General features: G+C 36.8%; 2 protein-coding genes across 2 annotated transcripts; both read left to right on the forward strand.

Moving 5' to 3' along the window:
- The first annotated feature begins 272 nt into the window (after positions 1–272).
- On the forward strand, positions 273–14,594 carry si:ch73-40i7.2 (FYN-binding protein 1). The gene is made up of 16 exons (XM_053323141.1): positions 273–387; positions 4,901–5,534; positions 6,484–6,598; positions 7,128–7,183; positions 7,512–7,549; positions 7,931–7,962; positions 8,588–8,720; positions 8,947–9,109; positions 10,529–10,676; positions 10,883–10,899; positions 11,347–11,407; positions 11,644–11,686; positions 12,241–12,403; positions 13,745–13,778; positions 13,959–13,996; positions 14,126–14,594. The coding sequence occupies exons 1-16, from the start codon at positions 385–387 to the stop codon at positions 14,149–14,151; spliced, it is 1,704 nt and encodes a 567-aa protein (XP_053179116.1). The 5' UTR covers positions 273–384; the 3' UTR covers positions 14,152–14,594.
- A 980-nt stretch (positions 14,595–15,574) lies between these two features.
- On the forward strand, positions 15,575–19,120 carry pex11g (peroxisomal biogenesis factor 11 gamma). Its single transcript, XM_053323143.1, has 5 exons — positions 15,575–15,769; positions 16,405–16,602; positions 17,411–17,589; positions 18,471–18,539; positions 18,666–19,120. The coding sequence occupies exons 1-5, from the start codon at positions 15,707–15,709 to the stop codon at positions 18,877–18,879; spliced, it is 723 nt and encodes a 240-aa protein (XP_053179118.1). The 5' UTR covers positions 15,575–15,706; the 3' UTR covers positions 18,880–19,120.
- The last annotated feature ends 210 nt before the right edge of the window (positions 19,121–19,330 follow it).

The raw sequence follows: 19,330 nt of genomic DNA on the forward strand, positions 1-19,330 counted from the left end.
CACAAATATGGGAGATAAAAATGAATAAACACACACTTTGCCAGAGAGACAAAAGAAACTCATTTTTCTTTGTTATATTAAAATATCTCCATATACCATATACATTATCAAACATATGATGCATAAAAGCCTGACTTTTTAAGAAGACACAAAACAAACTGGCAGTTTAATGTTTCTCCACAGTTAATCTCATGTTGTGCTGCTGTCAGTCACCCAGTGGCTGAATTACAAAGCATTTCCTCATTTGCAGTAAGTTTAACTGAGCGTGGGTCATGTAGTGTAGCAGTCTGTACAGTAGCATCAGCCTGGATACTGAATCAATGCTGGACATGTAGCACTTTATTATCACCTAACTCTGGAAGAACAACATCACTAAAGGCAAACATGGTAAGAAATAGTTGCTTACAATTGTTATTAAAAAGATTTGTGGTGGTTGTGTTCACATATATATATATGAAAGAGTGTTTTAATTATGGCCATTTCCTTTTGACCGTCAGTGCTGCTATGAATAACCTGACAGATGTTGAAAGGCCAGTAACAGATTTTATTGTATAACTGTGGGTAATACCTCAGTTTACCTTTGTGAAGTGTCTTAAGGCTTTTTTTTACTTGGGTGACAGACTATTTTTAGACATTTCAAAAGAGTGTAACCTCACTTTCTGGTATCATGGTATTATTTGGTCACAGTTCTCTACAGTAATTACATAATTTTTACAGTATTATGGGGAAGTTGGATTTTTTGAAACAGAAGAAATGGTCATGGTGCTGCTAATGAAAGAGAGCTTTCACAGTTATCACCAGTTAATGATTGACTCTGCTACTGAAAGCACTATTAACATAACTGCACTCTTACTTTTCTATTTACCTATCTAACAACTGTGGGAAGAGAAGGTATATCCTATATAAAAGTTCCTTTTTCTGTCAGGAAAAGGCAATCAATTGGTCATATCTTGACATTAAATTGTAATATTTCTATGTCTTAAAGGATTCTGTGATTCCTCCTGGATTTTCTCCATACCAGGGTACACACCTGTATAGGTTTTAATCCACTGTGACTCAAAAACTCCAGTAATCATTTCATTTTAAGCAGCTCTTTAATAGAGGAACAATTAAATTAATGAATGAACTACATCACATGTTTGTTATCTGTAGCTGTGTTCCGATATGAAGTCTGTAACACTGACAGGCTGGAAGATAATATTTGCTAAAAGATTATTACCTTCATATTTTGCAGTAGTCTTAAAAGAGATTAAAACTTCACCAATATTCCAAAAAGCTACCAATTCAAATACATAAATACATTTGAAGTGCAAGTGTCTCCTCAGTTAAAAAGTAATATTGTATTTGACACTCTTTAAAAAAAAAAAGAAGAAATGTTCTTTCTGACTCTCGTTACATTTTCTCTGCAGCCCACCTGCACAGCTACAGCCTGTGGCAAGGCCGTTTTAAAACACATCTGAGATAATGTGTCAGTGCCACCAAATGCAGCAACACGCACACATGTACACACACGTACACACTCACACACTTTGTTCTGCAGACGCTCGCTGACTGAAAGTAGGACTGTGTGTGTGTTTTGTGGTGTAGAAACAAGGTATTTTTCTGTTTCCTTTCTTCATTGTAATGAGAGAGACGGATGCAAGGAAAACTTGCAGCTCATTGGTGCAAGGGTGACAGCAGAGGGCGTTTCTATGGCAACCAGTGCAGGTTGCTGGCTGAGGTAAAGAGATGTGTGGTTGCATACACTTCCTGCTCTTCCTCACACCCTCAGTTTCTTTTTGCAAAGGCTACAATGGGGTGTTAAGACAGATATTTCATTCCTTTCTCATCTTGTTTTCTTTCTGTCAACACAACAGAGTTCAAGAATTATTCATTCATAAAGTTTCACTTCTCTCACTAAGTTAGCGCTTACGTTTTACTCATCCTGTTGGTTAGTTAGCTAACTAGCAATGTTTCCTGACTCCACCTGCTGAAGTTTAACTCAGCCGATTTCTGTTCCTTTGATAAACTGCTCTGAGCAGTTTACTCACACTCTCTTCCCTCTTTTAGTTTGGTTATGTGTCTGAGTGTGATGGATAACATTTAAACTCTGAATAACACCACGGACACACCTAAAAATGAGAACTTCACATCTCAATTTCGAGAAATTATGAGAAATGTTTTCCTCTTTTGAAAAAAAAAGCCAGTATTCCAAACAAAAAATGCAACTTCTCCATTTTACAAAGATTGCAGCATAACTGCTTTTTAACATTGGTTATGAAATCTTTACCAATATTTCTTGTAATTGGGTGTTCACATGAAATACAGAAACACAGTACAAAGGAGTAAGAATCTGATGGCAGGTGTGGCCCAAAGGCATACAAAGATATTTGTATATACATACAAATACATCGATCTGTCCACATGTAGCACATTTTACGCAACTCATATTCCCCAAGTAAGAGAGGACAGAAGGAAACCAAATGAAACAAATGAACTAATTGAACAACATACCTGAACTAGTTACTGATATTCGTAGTGGACAAACGAAAATAAGTTTTCTTTTCTAATTTAAACAATTGTTTAGTGTCAGTATCAGTTATTGTACACTTAAGCTTTTAACAACTGAAACAACAAAAGTGACATTATCCCTCATCTCCTATAGTTGCAGAACCACAAATGTAAACATATGTAAGCTACAACTTATTAGTTAGGCCCAGCCAGTCCACTAGATGCCACTAAGTCTTACATACTGGTATCTTTAAAACATCTTTCCAAGCAAAAGTTGAGGTTCTGTTTGATCCATCCACACCTGGAGATCATGCTGCAAAACACAGCAGCTGAACAAGGCAGGTGTGGAGTCCTGGGAGTAGAAACCTAAGATACACTGAAGTGTACTTTATGACTTGTCCTAAAGTGACCCAGAACATACAAAAACAGAAATATTTCATCCAAAAAATGTTTTTGTGCAGCTGGTATAGATTTGTGTGTATAAATTTGGCCCATACTTATTGAAAGGGATTTTAAAGTCACCACAGGTAATCAAATCAAGGTAAAGAGTAGTTATGAGGAATTATGAAACAGTGAAACTATGAAGTGGCATGTCATTGGGACAGTGGTGACAGAATTCAAGGGTGACAGAGTTCAAGGGGAACCTTAACACTGCCATGAGAACTGTTCGTGTTCCGACCATAATGTCGCATTTGTCACGGTCTCCTGTAGGAACCTTATACAGTTAAGATGTTAGGAAAGAATCTTGAAAAATTAAAACTGCACATAGACATCATGCCGTGTACACAGGTACATACTTATCCCAGTTTTAGTGGTGGAAAGAGATTCTTTACTTAAATAAAAGTACCAGTGCAGTGATCTACAAATACTCCATAACAAGTAATAGTCCTGCATGGAAAAATAGTATTATCAGCTTGTACTTAAAGTATTGCAGTTAAAGTAATGGTTATTATTAAACATGACATCATTAGATTATTAATATTGACGCATCATTGTGTCAACAGCATGTTACTGTTGTAGCCACTGGAGGTGGAGCTAGTTTGATACATTTTATATACAATTAACTAGTTTAGTCTAGTGGTTCCCAACCTAGGGGTCGGGCCCCTCCAAAGGGTCACCAAAGGCCCTTGAGGCCTCATGAGATGATTAATAGGAGAGGAAAGAAGACAAAACAAAGTTCTGGTACTCAAATCTTTTCCTCTTGTCTTTGATTTCTGGTGAAATATTGAATAATTTGAACATTTATTTAAATCAAACCATGTGAGAAGTTTACAGGGGGAAAAAATCACAATTGGTGTAGCTGTTAACAACTCATAGACATCTGAAATGTAACCCAGGCTACACACTGCTTTTTCTAAGACATGGAGTAGAAAGTGCATTATTTCCCTCTGAAATGTAGTGGAGTAGAAGTATAAAGTAGCATAGCATGGAAATAGTCAAGTACAGTTTCAAAATGTTCAGTAGCATGTCTGCAGGCAGTGACATGACTTCAGGGCCTATGTATTGACTGAGTATGAGAAAGTGTTTGTGGTTTTTATTATGTAGCTGTGGGAATAGTGTTGACTAATGCTTAATAAGAAAACCAACACTTACTTACTTAACAGTATGTTGTTGCATTCTTCACATTCATGTTATGCTGTTATGTCATCATGTTTTAGGAAGCATGAGACCATAATTTAGTGTGACTGTCTATGAACAAACAGTGTCAAAGTTAAAGAATACTCTCTCTGCTCTCTTAAATGGATTAATCACATCATCATTTATTAAGGCATTTTTTAGTCATAAGGTATTGATACATGTCAAATATATTTGTGGTTCAATATTTTGCAAAGACACTAATAATGAAGGAATACATGGGCAAAGTTCATACTGCAAAGAGTATGTAATATGTAGAGTATATAACATATGTCCAGTATGTAATTGTTAATGCAGTTACAACAATTGTCCTTATAAGAAAGACGTGATAGGGACACATTAAGAGCTAAAACAAGTCAAAATTGCTGCTAAATTATTTACATTAGGTATTTTTTTAATTAAAGTGAGTGGCTTTGACAATCGTGTAAAAAAATAACATTTTAGAAAGACCTGTTGTGACAAAATTATTCATAATATTTCATTGTGAAATCTCTGACAGAATTTACACTGACTGATTGCTGCTTTCAGTCTCTTGCTGTTGAGTCTGCTCAGGCTTATCATAGACAGATGTATCATATTTTTGAAGATCAAAACAACCAGGAAACTGTGTTGTTGCAGAGTGCATTCACACTTGGTAAAGAAAGCGTAGGGGTTTGCCGATTGCAGTGTGATTGTGTGCGTAGGGGGCATGCCTTGCTCTGTGCCGTGCTGCTAACTTCCTGCTTCTTAAGTGCAGCAGCTTCAGTATGAGTTTCTGATTCTGTTTTGTTGTCAGGAGGAGAACGTGGATGTCAAGGCTCTGAGGGCCAGGTTCAACAGCAAGGCCAACACTTCAGACAGCAGCAGCCGAGACAGCGGCTCCCCAAAATCTCCACGACCTGGGTTTGGGAGAGCAATCCTCCCAGCACTAGAGAACAATCTGGCCCATCAAAGACTGTCTCCCACAGTTCCTCCCCCATTTGCTGGCCCAGGCCTGGTGAGGCTCCCGAGGGCAGAGCCGATGATGGCAGCCTCCATCCCCTCCAGACCTGGTCCCTTCCATCGGCCGCCTCCCAATCCAGGCATCAGACCATCCTTCCAGCCGGCAGACTCCAACAAGGTCAAGCAGACGGGGGAGATGCTGCAGAACATGATGCTGAGGCACCAGAAGCCTGCGGTTATCAAGCCAGCTCCACCTGTAGCTCCAGCTCAGGGTCATGCACCAGCTCATGCCTCCACTCCTGCCCCACTCCGACTACAGTCCAGACAGAGGAGTGCAGGGGAAGTGACCCCGCTGAGGAAACCCCTTCCCCCTGAAGGACCCCTACCCTTAAAACCGAAACGACCTCCACACGTCAATCTGGAACCCTTCCTGAGGGTTACCCGGGGAGCACCAGCACCGACATTGCCTGCTCCAAGGAGGAGTGATGGTGAGTCTGTCTCCCTGAATCGTTAATTTCTCCCCCTGCACATTAACAGCAGAAAACTCAACTTCTCGTCTGTTTTTGGGTTGGCAAAATAGTGACAGAGGTTGTTGGATTTAGATATACGTAGCTCAACATTTTCCTGTCCTGACATCTTGTAGCCTATTTTTACTTGATATATAGCTAGATATAGATAAAATATATTCATATTTTCTTTTACTGATTTCAAACACTTTTTAATGCATCTGTAACACCTATTGTGTTTACGTTTGTTTGTAGTACTGGTGACCCAGGTGTTTAAACTTACACTGATGTTATTGATGTCAAACCACAAATAATGGAAAGTTACTGTAAGTCAGTTTATTGGATAGTGTTACTGTAAAACCTAAATAGAGTTGTGTGCAGTTGTTTGCATAAGTAAAATCATAAATACTGAACTTTAAAATTAATGTTGTAAACACTGTGTAGTCAAACATTTGCTTAAGTGAAACCATGGAGACTTTGCATTATTAATTATTAGAAGTAAAAGTTCCAATTATAGAGAATGCTGAGGTGTGCATTATTACATAAATATATTATTGTATTAGATTGGAGATTATTCACATGTACGCACCTTTTTAATGTTGTAGTTAGTCAAATTTTAAATACTGTGGCGTAATTAAATCAATGTACCAATCCATCTTATTTCATAAACCCGCTGAGTGCTTCGTATGTACAATCCCAAAAACTAACCTGCAACTATCATTAAATTGGAGTAAATACTTAAATTAATCCATCTGATAAGTATAGTAAGTATAAAGCACAGAGTGCTTAATCTCTGTGTGGAAATGTGCTAATTAGAAAGAAAAGAATCGAGAAAGACTGTCGGTGTGACTGTTTTTTATCGAATGTAATCCATTGCATTTTTCAAAATACTTCTTCACATATGGATGTTCTCTGTGATTCCTCTCAGCAGCAGGCTCCCAAGGCTCAGCAGGCAGAAAAATGTCTTTACCTGCAGCAATCAGTCCTCCCAAACCTCCACAACGATCCAACAAACCCCGCGGGCTACCGCACCAGATTGCCTCTGTGTGAGTATTTCACTGAAGTTCACAACATGCTGCTGTCATTTCACAAACTGTAGAGTGGGTGCACACAGAGAAATCTACCATAGCTATTAATTTCATATCAACGCATTTTGCAATAATAAAATCAAGGAGTGTGCCAGAATAAAATAAGAGTCCATCACAGCTGCCATGATGGCAGACAGGAAATAGTGTGTTTGTGTGTATGCAATGCACTTATACAGCCAAACAAATCATATAAGAGGCTGTAAATTATAGTTAGGCAAATGGAGGTATAAATAGAATATTTGCAATGTGTGGAAAAGTCACAATCTTCTGGGGACAAAATTTTGAGTATCCAGGTATCATCACGCTCTCTCCTCTATCCTCCTGTCAGGCTTTATTTTAAGTTACCTAATTAAGGAAAAGCGATGTGATATTGAAGAAAATATTCTTTCTTTCTTTCTTTCTTTCTTTCTTTCTTTCTTTCTTTCTTCTATAAGTTATTTCTGATTAGGGAGCAGTAAAATAATGTTCATTCATGTTTTTACTGCAGGGACATTGCGGACACTCAGGACACCTATGATGACATTGCAAGCTTTGACAAGACCGGTAAAAAACACACACACACACACACACACACACAAGGATTTTTTTTAATGATTCATGACTGCAACTCCTTTAGTTCTCACAAATCTATAGTGTGCAGGATAATACAATGTGATCTTATACAGTTGGAACAAATTAACTTTAAAAATTACATTTATCCCTAGAAAAAAATATTACTTATTCTTTTTATACCTTATTAACCAGTGACTTCAGTTGTATTTGTACTGTATCCTTCCCACATTGTTCTGATAATAAGCCTTTATGAATGTGAATGTGCCTCTTTAAAAGGGAAGATTACCGTTCATTTCTTTTTTATTGTGTGATCTCACAGACTCCTGGAGTGACAACAGTTCTCAATGTGTGGAGGAGGTAAGGACAGAAAACTGAAATTAAACTTAATTTACTATAAAGTGAAAAGACCATTTTCTTTAAGAATTCAAAACCAGGTAGCTCCTCTTGTGAGAACATGTTGTACTCTTCCCTAAAAATACAATTTTATGATGAAATTTAATTTAAATCACAGTTTACATGTGCTGAAATGTCAAACTTAATTAATTGTCAATGGAGCACACTGATTTGTTTGATTTCTAGATTTGGGAAGTAAACATGTTCAAGGACATTGATGCACAAGTGCATTTTGTTCTAGGGCACAAAAAGACAGCAGGTGTTATTGCATTTCAATCTAAAAATATTTGGATATGCCTGTTTTTTTTGTTCATTAAAAGTGCAAATAAATCATTTCTCTTGCAGGATGCTGATGACGTTTATGAGTTCATTGATGAGTGAGTGTAAACTTTCTGTTTTTACAGTTGAATTAAATAATTGTGTGTGAATTTAACATGCTACTCGACTTGCTTATAGTAGAATGTGGCTGCAGCTGCGTGAACATGAAGCAGAACAGTGTTTCTATTATTTATGGTACTGCTGTTGTTATTTTTGTACCTGTTGCTATCACATCTGCAGTGGTCACCATTGTAAGAACCGCTGTTATAGCAGTACTCTAAAAGTTCTCTCAGATATACGTGCTGTTGCTTGATGCGTGATTATAGTGTCTGATGATATTTCTTTAATTTATGGTTATGTATTGCTTCTGTGACTCAAGATATTTCCTGCAAAATTATGATTATATGACAAAATGAAGGGATGAACTGTTTAAATATCAGCATAACTAGAATACACTGAAACAGTGAAAGGGGATGAAGTTTGTTGGATACTGTTAACTGAGAAATGCTCAGTGTGTGAATAAATTCAGCCCAATAGTTGTTTTTGTTTTGTTGGGTGAATTTTTATGTGCCAATAAAAATACATCTTTTGAAATTGCTGAGAATATTTAGCATGTAGGAGGTACATTGTGTGATGTGGGGAATTGTCTAAAATGTCATGTTTCATTTGATTGTACAATTACAGAGACCAAATAGAAGTGAACCGGTCTAACGCTGAAAAGCAAAACAAAAAAGAGGCAAAGAAGCTACAGGAGCAGCAGAAGAAAGAGCAGATGGAGCGCCAGAAAAGAGAAAACCAGTTGAAGAAAAACTTTCAGGTATGATTTCAACAACATCCTGAATCCCATTAACATGAATCCATTAAAAAAATCCTGGTTTAATTATTTTTTTATTCCTTCTTGAACATTCAGATGGACCATTTAGCTTCTGTGCGTCAAGAAAACATTGAGGCTCATTGAGGCTTGTTTCCATCCACTGCACCCTCATGCAAATCTCATTCATATCTGTCAACTTTAACACCTTTTCCTCTCTATCCCTGTGTAGTTACAAGGGGAGGTGGAAGTTATCAATACAGCCAGAGTCCGGCAAGACTGGAACGGAGGAGGAAAATTGGACCTCAGCGTGCGACAAGGCGAGAGCGTGGAGATCATCCGAGTGAAAAATAACCCAGGAGGCAAATGGCTGGTTCGCTCTATGAACGGAAACTGTGAGTTTCACTTTGAATCTCACTGTAAATCAAGCATGTGCAGGAAACTTTCCCATCTGAGCTCAAATCAAAACGTTAGAAGGTGACATAATCTTAAAAAGATGGAAAGCTGGTTGTTGTTATGGTGGCCTACTCTTAAACTGTGTGCTTGATATTTTTTAAAGATGGCATTTATGGATTACAGAGTGGATGTGCTAAGTAGCCCAGTTTTCTGTAAATATCCAATAACATTATAGGTCCCCTGTTCAACAATAATAAGCAGTATGTAAACAGTTCACTCATAACATGCTATAATGTAATTCTAAGAAGATATCAGGACATTTTAAGGGTTAATCAATGTACAATATCAACATTCATAACAGAATTTATATTGCAATGATATAATACACTTGTCTTTTACTCTATTGTTATAATTACAGTACAACAAACCATTCATTAACTGTTACAGTATGCTTATAAATGATAAAGATGATATCATTATAAATTCTATAGCTTAAAATAGTCATAGTGGTTTCTGCATATGTGTGTGTTTGTGTGTTTGTGTTTGTGTGTGTGTGTGTGTGTGTGTGTGTGCTCATGTGCTTACAAAAAAACTATTAGATATTTCTATAAAGGACTATGGTTTCCTCCACTTAAATGTGTATATACAAAGATGGTGTATTATATTTACTGTGGAAGGTAATGAGATAATTTTTAAGTTTAACCAATGCTCATTTCTTTCATGTGTATGCTAAAGAGCAATGTTACATGAACGTAGTGTTGCTATGGTAACCTGCAGTTTAATATAGCTTTCCCGCTGATTTACATGATAGCCAAGTAGAACTACGGAAATAAAGAAGTACTAATGCATATGTATATATCTATATATATATATATATATATATATATATATATATATATATATATATACAGAATATTTATTGCACATTGACCTAGCTGTAATTGGGTTTCAGATAGATTACCACTTTTGACTAAATGTTCAACAAAAACAAAACACGTATCACAATCTACCCATCTGTTTGCTTTGAATTGTTCATGTGAGCTTTGTTTCTGCAGATTAACCAACTTTTCTTCCTTTGAATGACAAGTCTGCCAATCCATCAGCAGCATGGCAGAGTACAAAAAAATAAGCTATGCAATGACTCACAACTTCTCGTTCATATCCTTGATTCAAACAACATGCTAGTACATCAAAATCCACCATTATCAGAACAAGCAAAAACAACCTTGCATATAATAGTGTCATTAAGCTTGTGACATACATATTTAATGAAACTGTTTCTATATAAAATTGCAAGCCAAAATATGTAAACATAAATACTTAAATCATGTTATGAGATTATATGAAGAAATGCCCTGTACATTGAACTGTCATCATAAAGACATGGCACGTCATTTTGTCTTTGTGTCAACTTGCAGACGGATACATCAGTAACCAGTGTGTGGACATTGACTATGAGGCAGTCAAGCGCAAAGCACTCCAGTCCAGAAAAACAGATATATCATTACCTCCAGCACCTCCAGACCCTCCGCACATGTTAAATTTGGAGTCCAATAACAGAGACAGGTATAGTAGATCCTGTTCATTCTGCTGTGACAAAACACAATTAAAAACATTTATCTCTTCCTATCATAAGATATTGCTCTTCTGTCAACTTTTTCTAAAGGTGTAAAAGTCATGCTTTGTGAACACTTAATTGTTTAGCTGCATTGCTTTCTCAGTTTCACCCACATTTGTTCCAACTAACTGTTTGTGTTTCCTCTTGTCTGCAGCATGGTTGAAGATGATGGTAAGTGACAACACAACATGTATGAACATCACTGGCAGATTAGGATTTGTGCCATATAAAATATTGCTGAATTTATTTATTTCACTCACTGGACAAAAAACAGCATATCCAAAACTCTTTATTTATCCTGAAGAACACAACATATGGGTTGAATGTGGATTTGATCTGAGTGAAAATACATCACCAAATATTAGTATAATTAACCTGCCAAAGATAATAAGTCCTGGAAAAAATGTTCAGACTAGTGTACATTTGCAACGGTATTTTATTAAACACACTGATACTGACATGGATTATTTTATCATTTGAATCAAGTTTTTAATATCGCTAATTTAAAGTTGCAGCTGCTTTACTAAAAAATAATTTACAGAAAAGCTTTCATCTTTTTTCAACATGACAAGATATTTTTAGTTTTTTATTTTATTTTTTTCCGTGTTTTCACCTCAGATGACTACGATGACGTTCAACCAATACCTGAGGATTTTCCCCCACCACCGCTTGAAGTCAGGTATCTATGCATATCTGGTTCACTGAAAAGGAACAGGAAATAACTGGTTAGATACTGACAGCTATGTGTAGCTGCAGTATCACTGCACTGTAAATCTTATTGTTGGTCTGATATCTTGATGTTGAGGTGATGTTCATATATAAAAACAGAATTAGAAAAGAAAAAAATGTGAGAAATGCGTTACTTGATTATTGTTGTCTTCAATTATCAAACTGTAAAATCATCTTTCCTTTCAGCATTGATCCCAAAGTGGAAAAGGAGCTAAGAAAAAAATTCAAGGTAAGTATTTTTTACACCAGATTATTTGTTTTTAATTGTAGATAAAGCAGAGGGTCGTCAACATAGCGGTGAAAGGAAGATCAAATGTCTTGATCTTATAATCTAATCAAAAAGTTATATAAATGATCCTTGCAACAGTCATCATACCCATCACACTTACTTGTCCTATTCAAGTAGACTTGACCAAGACAGTGAACATTTTAAACCTTCTCACTAAGTTTAAAAATGTTGGTTAAGCAAAAAAAAGGATCACTGTGTAAAAATAAGTAATTACGTAATTACGTAATTACAATGACTGTATGTAACGTTGTTGACATGTGATTCCAAATAAAGGAAAAAAATGTTTTAAAAAAAGTGAGAAATAAAGGAATCCAAGAGGGAGCATGTGAAAGATACACGCAAGATAAGACTAATGGCATGAAGGTGATAGGTAATGCTAAATTAAGAGTTCAAATAATTTATTTGAGAGCACAAATGACTAAACTGTGCAATAAATAAAAAGAAAAGCTAAATGAAAAAAAAAGTAAACCTTAAATGTAACTGTTGTTTCTCAGTTTGATGGGCCATTCAAGGTGCTGCACACCGTGATGGTGGATCCGAACAGCGTCATAAAGAAACCAGGAGCGAAGGATCTGTCTGTGGTTCAGGGAGAAGTCTTGGACGTCATCCAGCTCACCAACAGCAAGAAAGTTCTGTGTCGCAACCGGTTTGGAAAATGTATGTAAACACAGACATCCCTCTGTGATTGTTATTTTGATCTGCACTGTGGCTGTGTTCGAAACCGCATACTACATACTACATACTTCTATACTACATACTTCCATCCTACACACTAAACGACCAGATAGTAAGCAGACCGTTTACACTGTAGTAAACTACGCGATAACCCACACTGCATTTCGTTCCTACCTGAGCTGAAATCAGCAGGCTGAAGCTGATTTCATTTTAGCTCTAACTCTGTAAATATACCACTTTATCCACATATCTAACCCTTATAGGCGAGAAAGTAGCCCTTTAGATCCACAATGTGACGCTAATTTGTCCAAATAACACCTGTTTAAAGTTTTGTTCCTGCGAATTCGGAAACAGGAAGCGAACATACCCTCGCTATAGCTAACTTGAAACCACCGAGGTGGTGATCTGTGACATTTGTATTTTGGGTTTTTTTCAGAAGTTACGTTGCATCTTGGGTAATTTGAGTGTGAGTAGTCAGCTCTTGATGCATACTCATACAGTCTATGTGCATACTCCGCATTTCTGGCGAATCTAGTATATCATTCTCACATACTCTAAATCACATACTACACAGTTGAAACACACTACATACTTCAAATGACGTCAGAGTACGATTAGTAGGAAAGTACGTGGTTTCGAACAGACCCTGTGACACATGAGCAGCTGTGGCTGGCTTTAGAAATAATGGCATGTGTAAAGGTTACCTGGTGATGAGAGGTTTTTGCATAACCAGGAGGTCCAGAAATAGCCACATGTCCTCTCAGTGTGTCAGTGAGCAAAACTCTTACTCCCATATTTATTACATGACTCATTTGAAAGAGCAGCATTCTGCGTTAGTGCCTCTGCTCTTTGAACTAGGACGGAAGTTCTTATCCTTATCAGAGCACAACACAAACATTAAGAAGAGGCTTTGTCATCATGGCTATGTGATTAAAACACATACAGGAATTTTGCAACACCTGTATCCACCCAATGAATGAACACCATGTCAAGCATAAAAAGACTGCAACAAATGATGATTGTTTTCATTATGAATCTACCAACTATTTTCTAAAATACAGGCATAAGGTTCCAAAACAAAAGTGTATTTCTTGTATTCAAAGGTGGATGCACAATCCCTGCTTGATTGGTGCATGCTGGTAGCGTGGAACCATACTGTGGGGAATAAACTGTACAATGATTAGTGTTTGTCGGATGGTTATGAAATATATTTTCCAAAAATAAAATACAGATATAATTTAATAAATTCATTAAGAACTGTGTTTCACAAATTCAAATTGACTGTCATACATAAAAATGTGTTTTGGCTCACTCTCTTCACAGATGGTTATGTGTCCAGATCTTTTCTTCTTCCAATGTAAGTGAATTATCAGTTCATATTTGACACTGTCAGTTTTAGTGTTACTTTGTGTGGTCTTTTTATACTGTGAATAAATTATAAACTACCCGTTAGTAAAGTTCTGGATATGGATTTTGAAAAGAAATATAATGAAAAACAACTTTCTGCTGTCAGTTTAACATCAATCTTCATTTACAGGGAAGGAGACATTTACGACGATGTTGACTGTGCAAACGGTTAGTTTATAGTTTTTTTTAACCTTATTTATGAAATGTCTTGTTCAAACTGAAATATTCACTTACAGTTCATGTGTGTGACTGTTTAATGTATGTATCTTATCTGTTTTTATTTATTTCTTCTTTCAGACATCTACGACAACGACGATTTTTAAAACATCAAACTAAGCACAAACAAACTCAAACAATTAGAAAGAGAAAGAAAGATGGAAACTAGAGCTATAACAAACTATAACTGTATAAAACTAGAAAATAGAAGACACATTTTGCTTTATTTGATTGCACCATTTGTGTTCAGTTGCACAGGATTGACAGTCTGCTGCCTGTTACACCTGAGACAGAACAGAAGGGCTGGCTGGCTCACAAACAAACAAACTTATTCTTATATCAGACTAAACCTACTTAACAAACTATACAAAACTAACAATAACAGAAAACAAAGTGAGAACAGAGATCAGTCTGTGAGATCAGTCACACACACACTTTTCTTATGCTGAGAATAACAGACATGTCACCATTACGTTTTTGTCAAACTGCTTGTATAAAAGATGAATACACTATTTCTGTAGCTTTGTGTATTGCTTGACTTCTTAGATAATTTAAAATAAATAAAATAACTTTTTGACAGATATATGTGTCTCTCTGTTTGAATCGAAGTCCTGAATCATCTCAAGAACAACTCACACTTTTCTTTTTTTTCTTTTTTCTTTTCCCAGATTATGATTTACATGGTAATATGAATTTTAGAAATGCATAAAGAACAACAACAACAGAAAACGTTACTACAAAATGCACCTTAGAATTACTGGACCATTGACATGACTTACACTTATTATTAAAATCATTAAAAGGGATTCACAACTTGCTTTTTTGCAGCAAAAAGTAAATAAAGCCACACATTTAAGTTGATGCAAAACATTCCTACAGGTGTCCCAACTGAGTGTTAAACTCTCTGGCTTGGGCTGAGCTAAGGGGTGGCTTCCAAATGGTTTTTTAGTTTTCTAAATGGTGACTTCAAGCAGCTGCTGACTGAATCTGAGTGAGTTTATAACTATTTGGATTCATAGTGAAACTTCTGAAGGCATTTCTGTTCAGGTATTAATGTATTTTTTTGTTTGTTTTCTTTTTTTCTTTTGCCCTATTGTTATTGATTTATTTCAATTTGCATTCTTTTTGGAAAATCATTCATAAGGACCGAAGTAAATTACTGCTACTACCACTAATGTTTGCAGTTGTCATACAATGCAGTCAAATTCAATTCTACACATGTGAACCACCAGTGCTTTGGGCACTCTGGCCCCGGATATTGTCACCTCCTAGATCCGCCTCTGGGTCTGGTCCGGGGCTCTTTTGCTGCATCACCAGGAACTGTCAATTTCAATAGAGTGACTGGATTGCATTTTGCAGAGCCATGCAACACCGTCCGGTCGACGTCTGTGGTGCAAGAAGTACTCAGATCCTGAAGTACCACCAGTAAGAAAGTCAAACTGAGGAGGGCAGCAGAGCGTCGAGTCAACCAAAACAACTCAATGAAGAGAAGAAGAAGAAGAAGCAGCAGCAGCGCAATGCTTCCTGTTCAAAGTCCAGTAGATGAAAGGTTTAATGTTGATCAGAAAAACCTGAGGATGTCGTGCAGGAACGGGGCTCTTCACAGAAGTTCATAGATCAGATAGATTGATTTGTTTTACAGAGTGTGTGAGAGCTGCAGACATGCAGCAGGCTGTGGAGTCTCTGGTCCGCCTGCTGGAGTCCTACAGAGGAAGAGACAAAGTTGTGAGTGTTCAGCTGCTGTCAGTGTTCTTAAGGGCTGTAAATAAACAACTGACTGTGTGCTGTGGGATTATACATCAGTGTTATTAATTAGGGCTGCACCCAACGATTATTGGCATTGTCAATTAATCTGTCGAGTATTTTCTCTATTAATTGATTAATTATCTGGTTTATAGAATTTCAGAAAATGGAGAAAAATAGGCAATTACTGTTTATCAAAGTCAAACGATTAAAGGTCTTCAGATGTCTTGTTTTGAAAGATGTTTAGTTTACATCATGTCATGTCTGACAAAGAAAATTTAGATTTAGAGATTTAGATACAACATATAACACCTGTAGAAAGGCTGGCTTATAAGAAGGTAATACTGAGATTTCAGTACTATTGCAGCCAAATGATACTTATTTTCATTTTTCTCCTTTATTAATGCTTATTTTTACTGTGTGATATTACTTATGGTTGAATTACAGCATTAATACTGCATGTCATTATGTAGGAAACATACAAACAGCAAAAATATGTTGAGTGCAAATGTGTTTTAATCAGATAAGAGAATTAAAAATAAATATACAAACTGTACAGATCTATGTCAGTGTGAAAGTTTCTGAAACATTTTATAACATCCTGTTCATCTTTGCAGATCAGGACGATGTGTTATGGCTCCCAGCTGGTCGGAGGAGTTCTCTCGCGTAAGGCAGAAGCAGACGTTTCATCACGCCAGCTCGGGAAAAGTCTGCTGCTGTTTTCTGCTCAGCTCAGTCACTGCAGGACGGTGCTGAGGCTGTTCGATGATCTGTCCATGCTGGCTTACTCACACGGCTACGGGTTTGGAGCCGAGGTGGGCCACACAACTCCTCTCCGCTCACTGTGCTCCTCCAGGGATTAGGGCTGCAACTACCAAATATTTTCTACCAAATATTTTCATTGTTGATTAATCTGCTGACCAAGGCTGTGCAATATCACCTTAAATCATTATCTCAATGAATTGCCACATTATTAATTACACCCGTGCACAAGATCCTCTGTCCTCACAGTGGAGCTCTTATTAGTTATTTTTACTAAAAAATAAACAGTAATCAAAGATTTGCTGCAGCCTCCTGATTTACCAAACATATTCACATGACTACAGTTAGGCTGGTTAAAAAGTCATAATGTCTGTTTCAGTTACTGTATGATTAATTACCCAGCCTTATTTTCTCAGTTAATCAATTAACTGTGTTGTCTATAAAATTTTTAATTTCCCCAAACCCAAGATCATGTCTTCACATGTCTTCTTTTGTCTGACTAACACTCCAAAATTATAATTATTAAAAGATATTCAGTTTATTATCATGTATGACACAGAGGAGCATTAAATCCTCACATTTCAAAAACTGGAACATTGCAGGTCTATGTAGGATATGTTGCTATCGAGTTAAGACTAACAAAATCATAGTTATCTTTAATAAAATGACCTGCACATACAGCAGTATGTACTAATTAATTTTAGAATATGGTCATAAAAACACTTCTTAATTCAATCCTATGTGAGGCAGCATTTATGAATGTCATCATATGTAAATTCAGTGTTTGATATATAAACATGTAAAGCATCTTTACAACGTGGCAGTAAAATGAGGTATTAACATGCTGCATGTGTTCTAAAGGAAGAGGACACAGTCGTTCGCTGGATATCAATACTGAACAACGTGGCCGACCAGCTCTACTACCCTTGTGAACACATCGCCTGGGCTGCAGACGCTGAGCTGATCAAACTGAAGTCTGATAAATGGTGGCTGTTCAGCACGGTGCTGTGGGGAACCTCGCTGCTGCTGGGAATACTCAGGTGACGTCATCTTCCCACAGATGACACACTGACACAAAATGTTTGGAGTCCCAGAAATGACAAATATCACTTGTAGGCAAGGGCATAATTTACATTGTCCTATTTCAAATACCCCTTACTTTTTCAGTTTCAATTTTATTCATTCATTAAAATAACTCCCAACATCAGCCTATAAATGTCCAACCACCAAAATCCAGACCACAGAAGCTCTGATTAGATTAATAATATTCTCACCTGAGTCATGTTCATTTATTAGTGTGTGTTACAGCCATTAAACTTTACGACAAAGGGATTTTTGCTCTGTGTTTCACATCTCAGGAGACATACATAATGCTCTATTCTTTGGGTGATAGTTACTGGTGTTCATGCCGAAAAATCCCTCTACATTGTGGGTATCGCAATAATTTAGTCTTTTTTATTTACTGATAATTATCATAAAAAGACACCAGAACAGACCAAAACAAGACAGTGCTGTTTATTGAAATATTTACTTTAGTTATGGCATTTAAAGGGTCATTGTTAACATTCAAAATAGTGGTTTGACTTTAATGTTAGTGCATTTTATTACAGCAATTTTTAAATTTTTATGACAAGGTATTTTTCTCATTCAAACAGTATGCTGTGTTGAAAGTTGTTCTGTCTGTTTGGCACTTTGATGACAAGTGGACTCACTGAACTTATTTATATGTTACTGGTTCTTTTAATATTTGAAAAGTAAAGATCGTGTTCAAAGTTTAATTGTAGTGTAAATAACACTTTCTTTCAAGCCTAAAGTGAAGCACTTTGTAACCTTGAGTATTCTCCAGTCTCTTTCTCTACCTGCTGAATATGGAGCATAAACAGTGTCAGTCTGAGGGTCATGTGACTTCTTCATTCTGCAGGTCGCTACGAGTTCTGCTGCTACTGAAAAAGAAGCTGAAGAGATGTGAGAGAGATGGAACTGGCAGCAGGTGGTCTTAAAAATATTTGATTTCTTTTTCAATAAAGTTGGACATGCTTCTAGACATGATGAAGGTCTTTCTGTCTGAAACCCTGAAACTACTTGTCCTGATTAACTTTGTGTTTTTCTCCCGTAGTCGCTCTCGCCTTCACAGGCAGATGCAAGGAGAGCTGCTTTCCATCCTCAGCAGCATGGCTGACCTCAGTAACGCCGTTCACTGGATGCCGCCCGGCTTCCTGTGGGCAGGACGATTCCCCAGCTGGCTGGTCGGACTGATGGGTACCACCTCATCTGTGATTGGTTTGATCCAGATGAACGGTGGCAGCAATGACCAATCTGAAAGTGCCTAGTCCTCACCTCACAGGGGGAGATGTTTTATCAGCACTGCAGGAATCACATGTATCTGTGGAAAAAGCTGAGCGAAAGGATGTCGAGTCATTCTTTAACCTGGTCAGACTCAAGTCAGACTGTCTGTGGAGATTCAGTGCAGTTTTCTATTGAGTAAAATGTCCAAAAAACATGAATCAACATCCTCTAGACTTATAACTAAATAGTAATAAGTGAACATCATCAAAAACATCTAAAAGATTTTTTTAGATTTAAGTCAGTCAAAAGATATGATTTGATAATGAGATTAATCAATTAAATTTTCATTCACATTTCTCAGCTGACTGTTGTAGCAACATAATCAAATGTTGTTTTACATATAAAAGCATGAGAACAGCGTATTACTGCAGTGTAGAGATTGTCAGAAAGTATTGGGCAGGTAATGGCTCTAGCTTTTTGTTGTCTGACACCCTT

This window comes from Scomber japonicus, chromosome 7 (genome assembly GCF_027409825.1).
Source record: "Scomber japonicus isolate fScoJap1 chromosome 7, fScoJap1.pri, whole genome shotgun sequence".
Taxonomy (NCBI): domain Eukaryota; kingdom Metazoa; phylum Chordata; class Actinopteri; order Scombriformes; family Scombridae; genus Scomber; species Scomber japonicus.

What these genes read in the sequence shown, in the direction of transcription:
- pex11g (XM_053323143.1), top strand. Translation starts at nt 15,707, where the DNA reads ATGCAGCAGGCTGTGGAGTCTCTGGTCCGCCTGCTGGAGTCCTACAGA. An exon ending in ACAGAGGAAGAGACAAAGTT is followed by an intron (nt 15,770 to 16,404) that starts GTGAGTGTTCAG and finishes TCATCTTTGCAG; the next exon opens with ATCAGGACGATGTGTTATGG. An exon ending in CTGCTGCTGGGAATACTCAG is followed by an intron (nt 17,590 to 18,470) that starts GTGACGTCATCT and finishes TTCATTCTGCAG; the next exon opens with GTCGCTACGAGTTCTGCTGC.
- si:ch73-40i7.2 (XM_053323141.1), top strand. An exon ending in TGCTCCAAGGAGGAGTGATG is followed by an intron (nt 5,535 to 6,483) that starts GTGAGTCTGTCT and finishes TCCTCTCAGCAG; the next exon opens with CAGGCTCCCAAGGCTCAGCA. An exon ending in TGCAAGCTTTGACAAGACCG is followed by an intron (nt 7,184 to 7,511) that starts GTAAAAAACACA and finishes GTGATCTCACAG; the next exon opens with ACTCCTGGAGTGACAACAGT.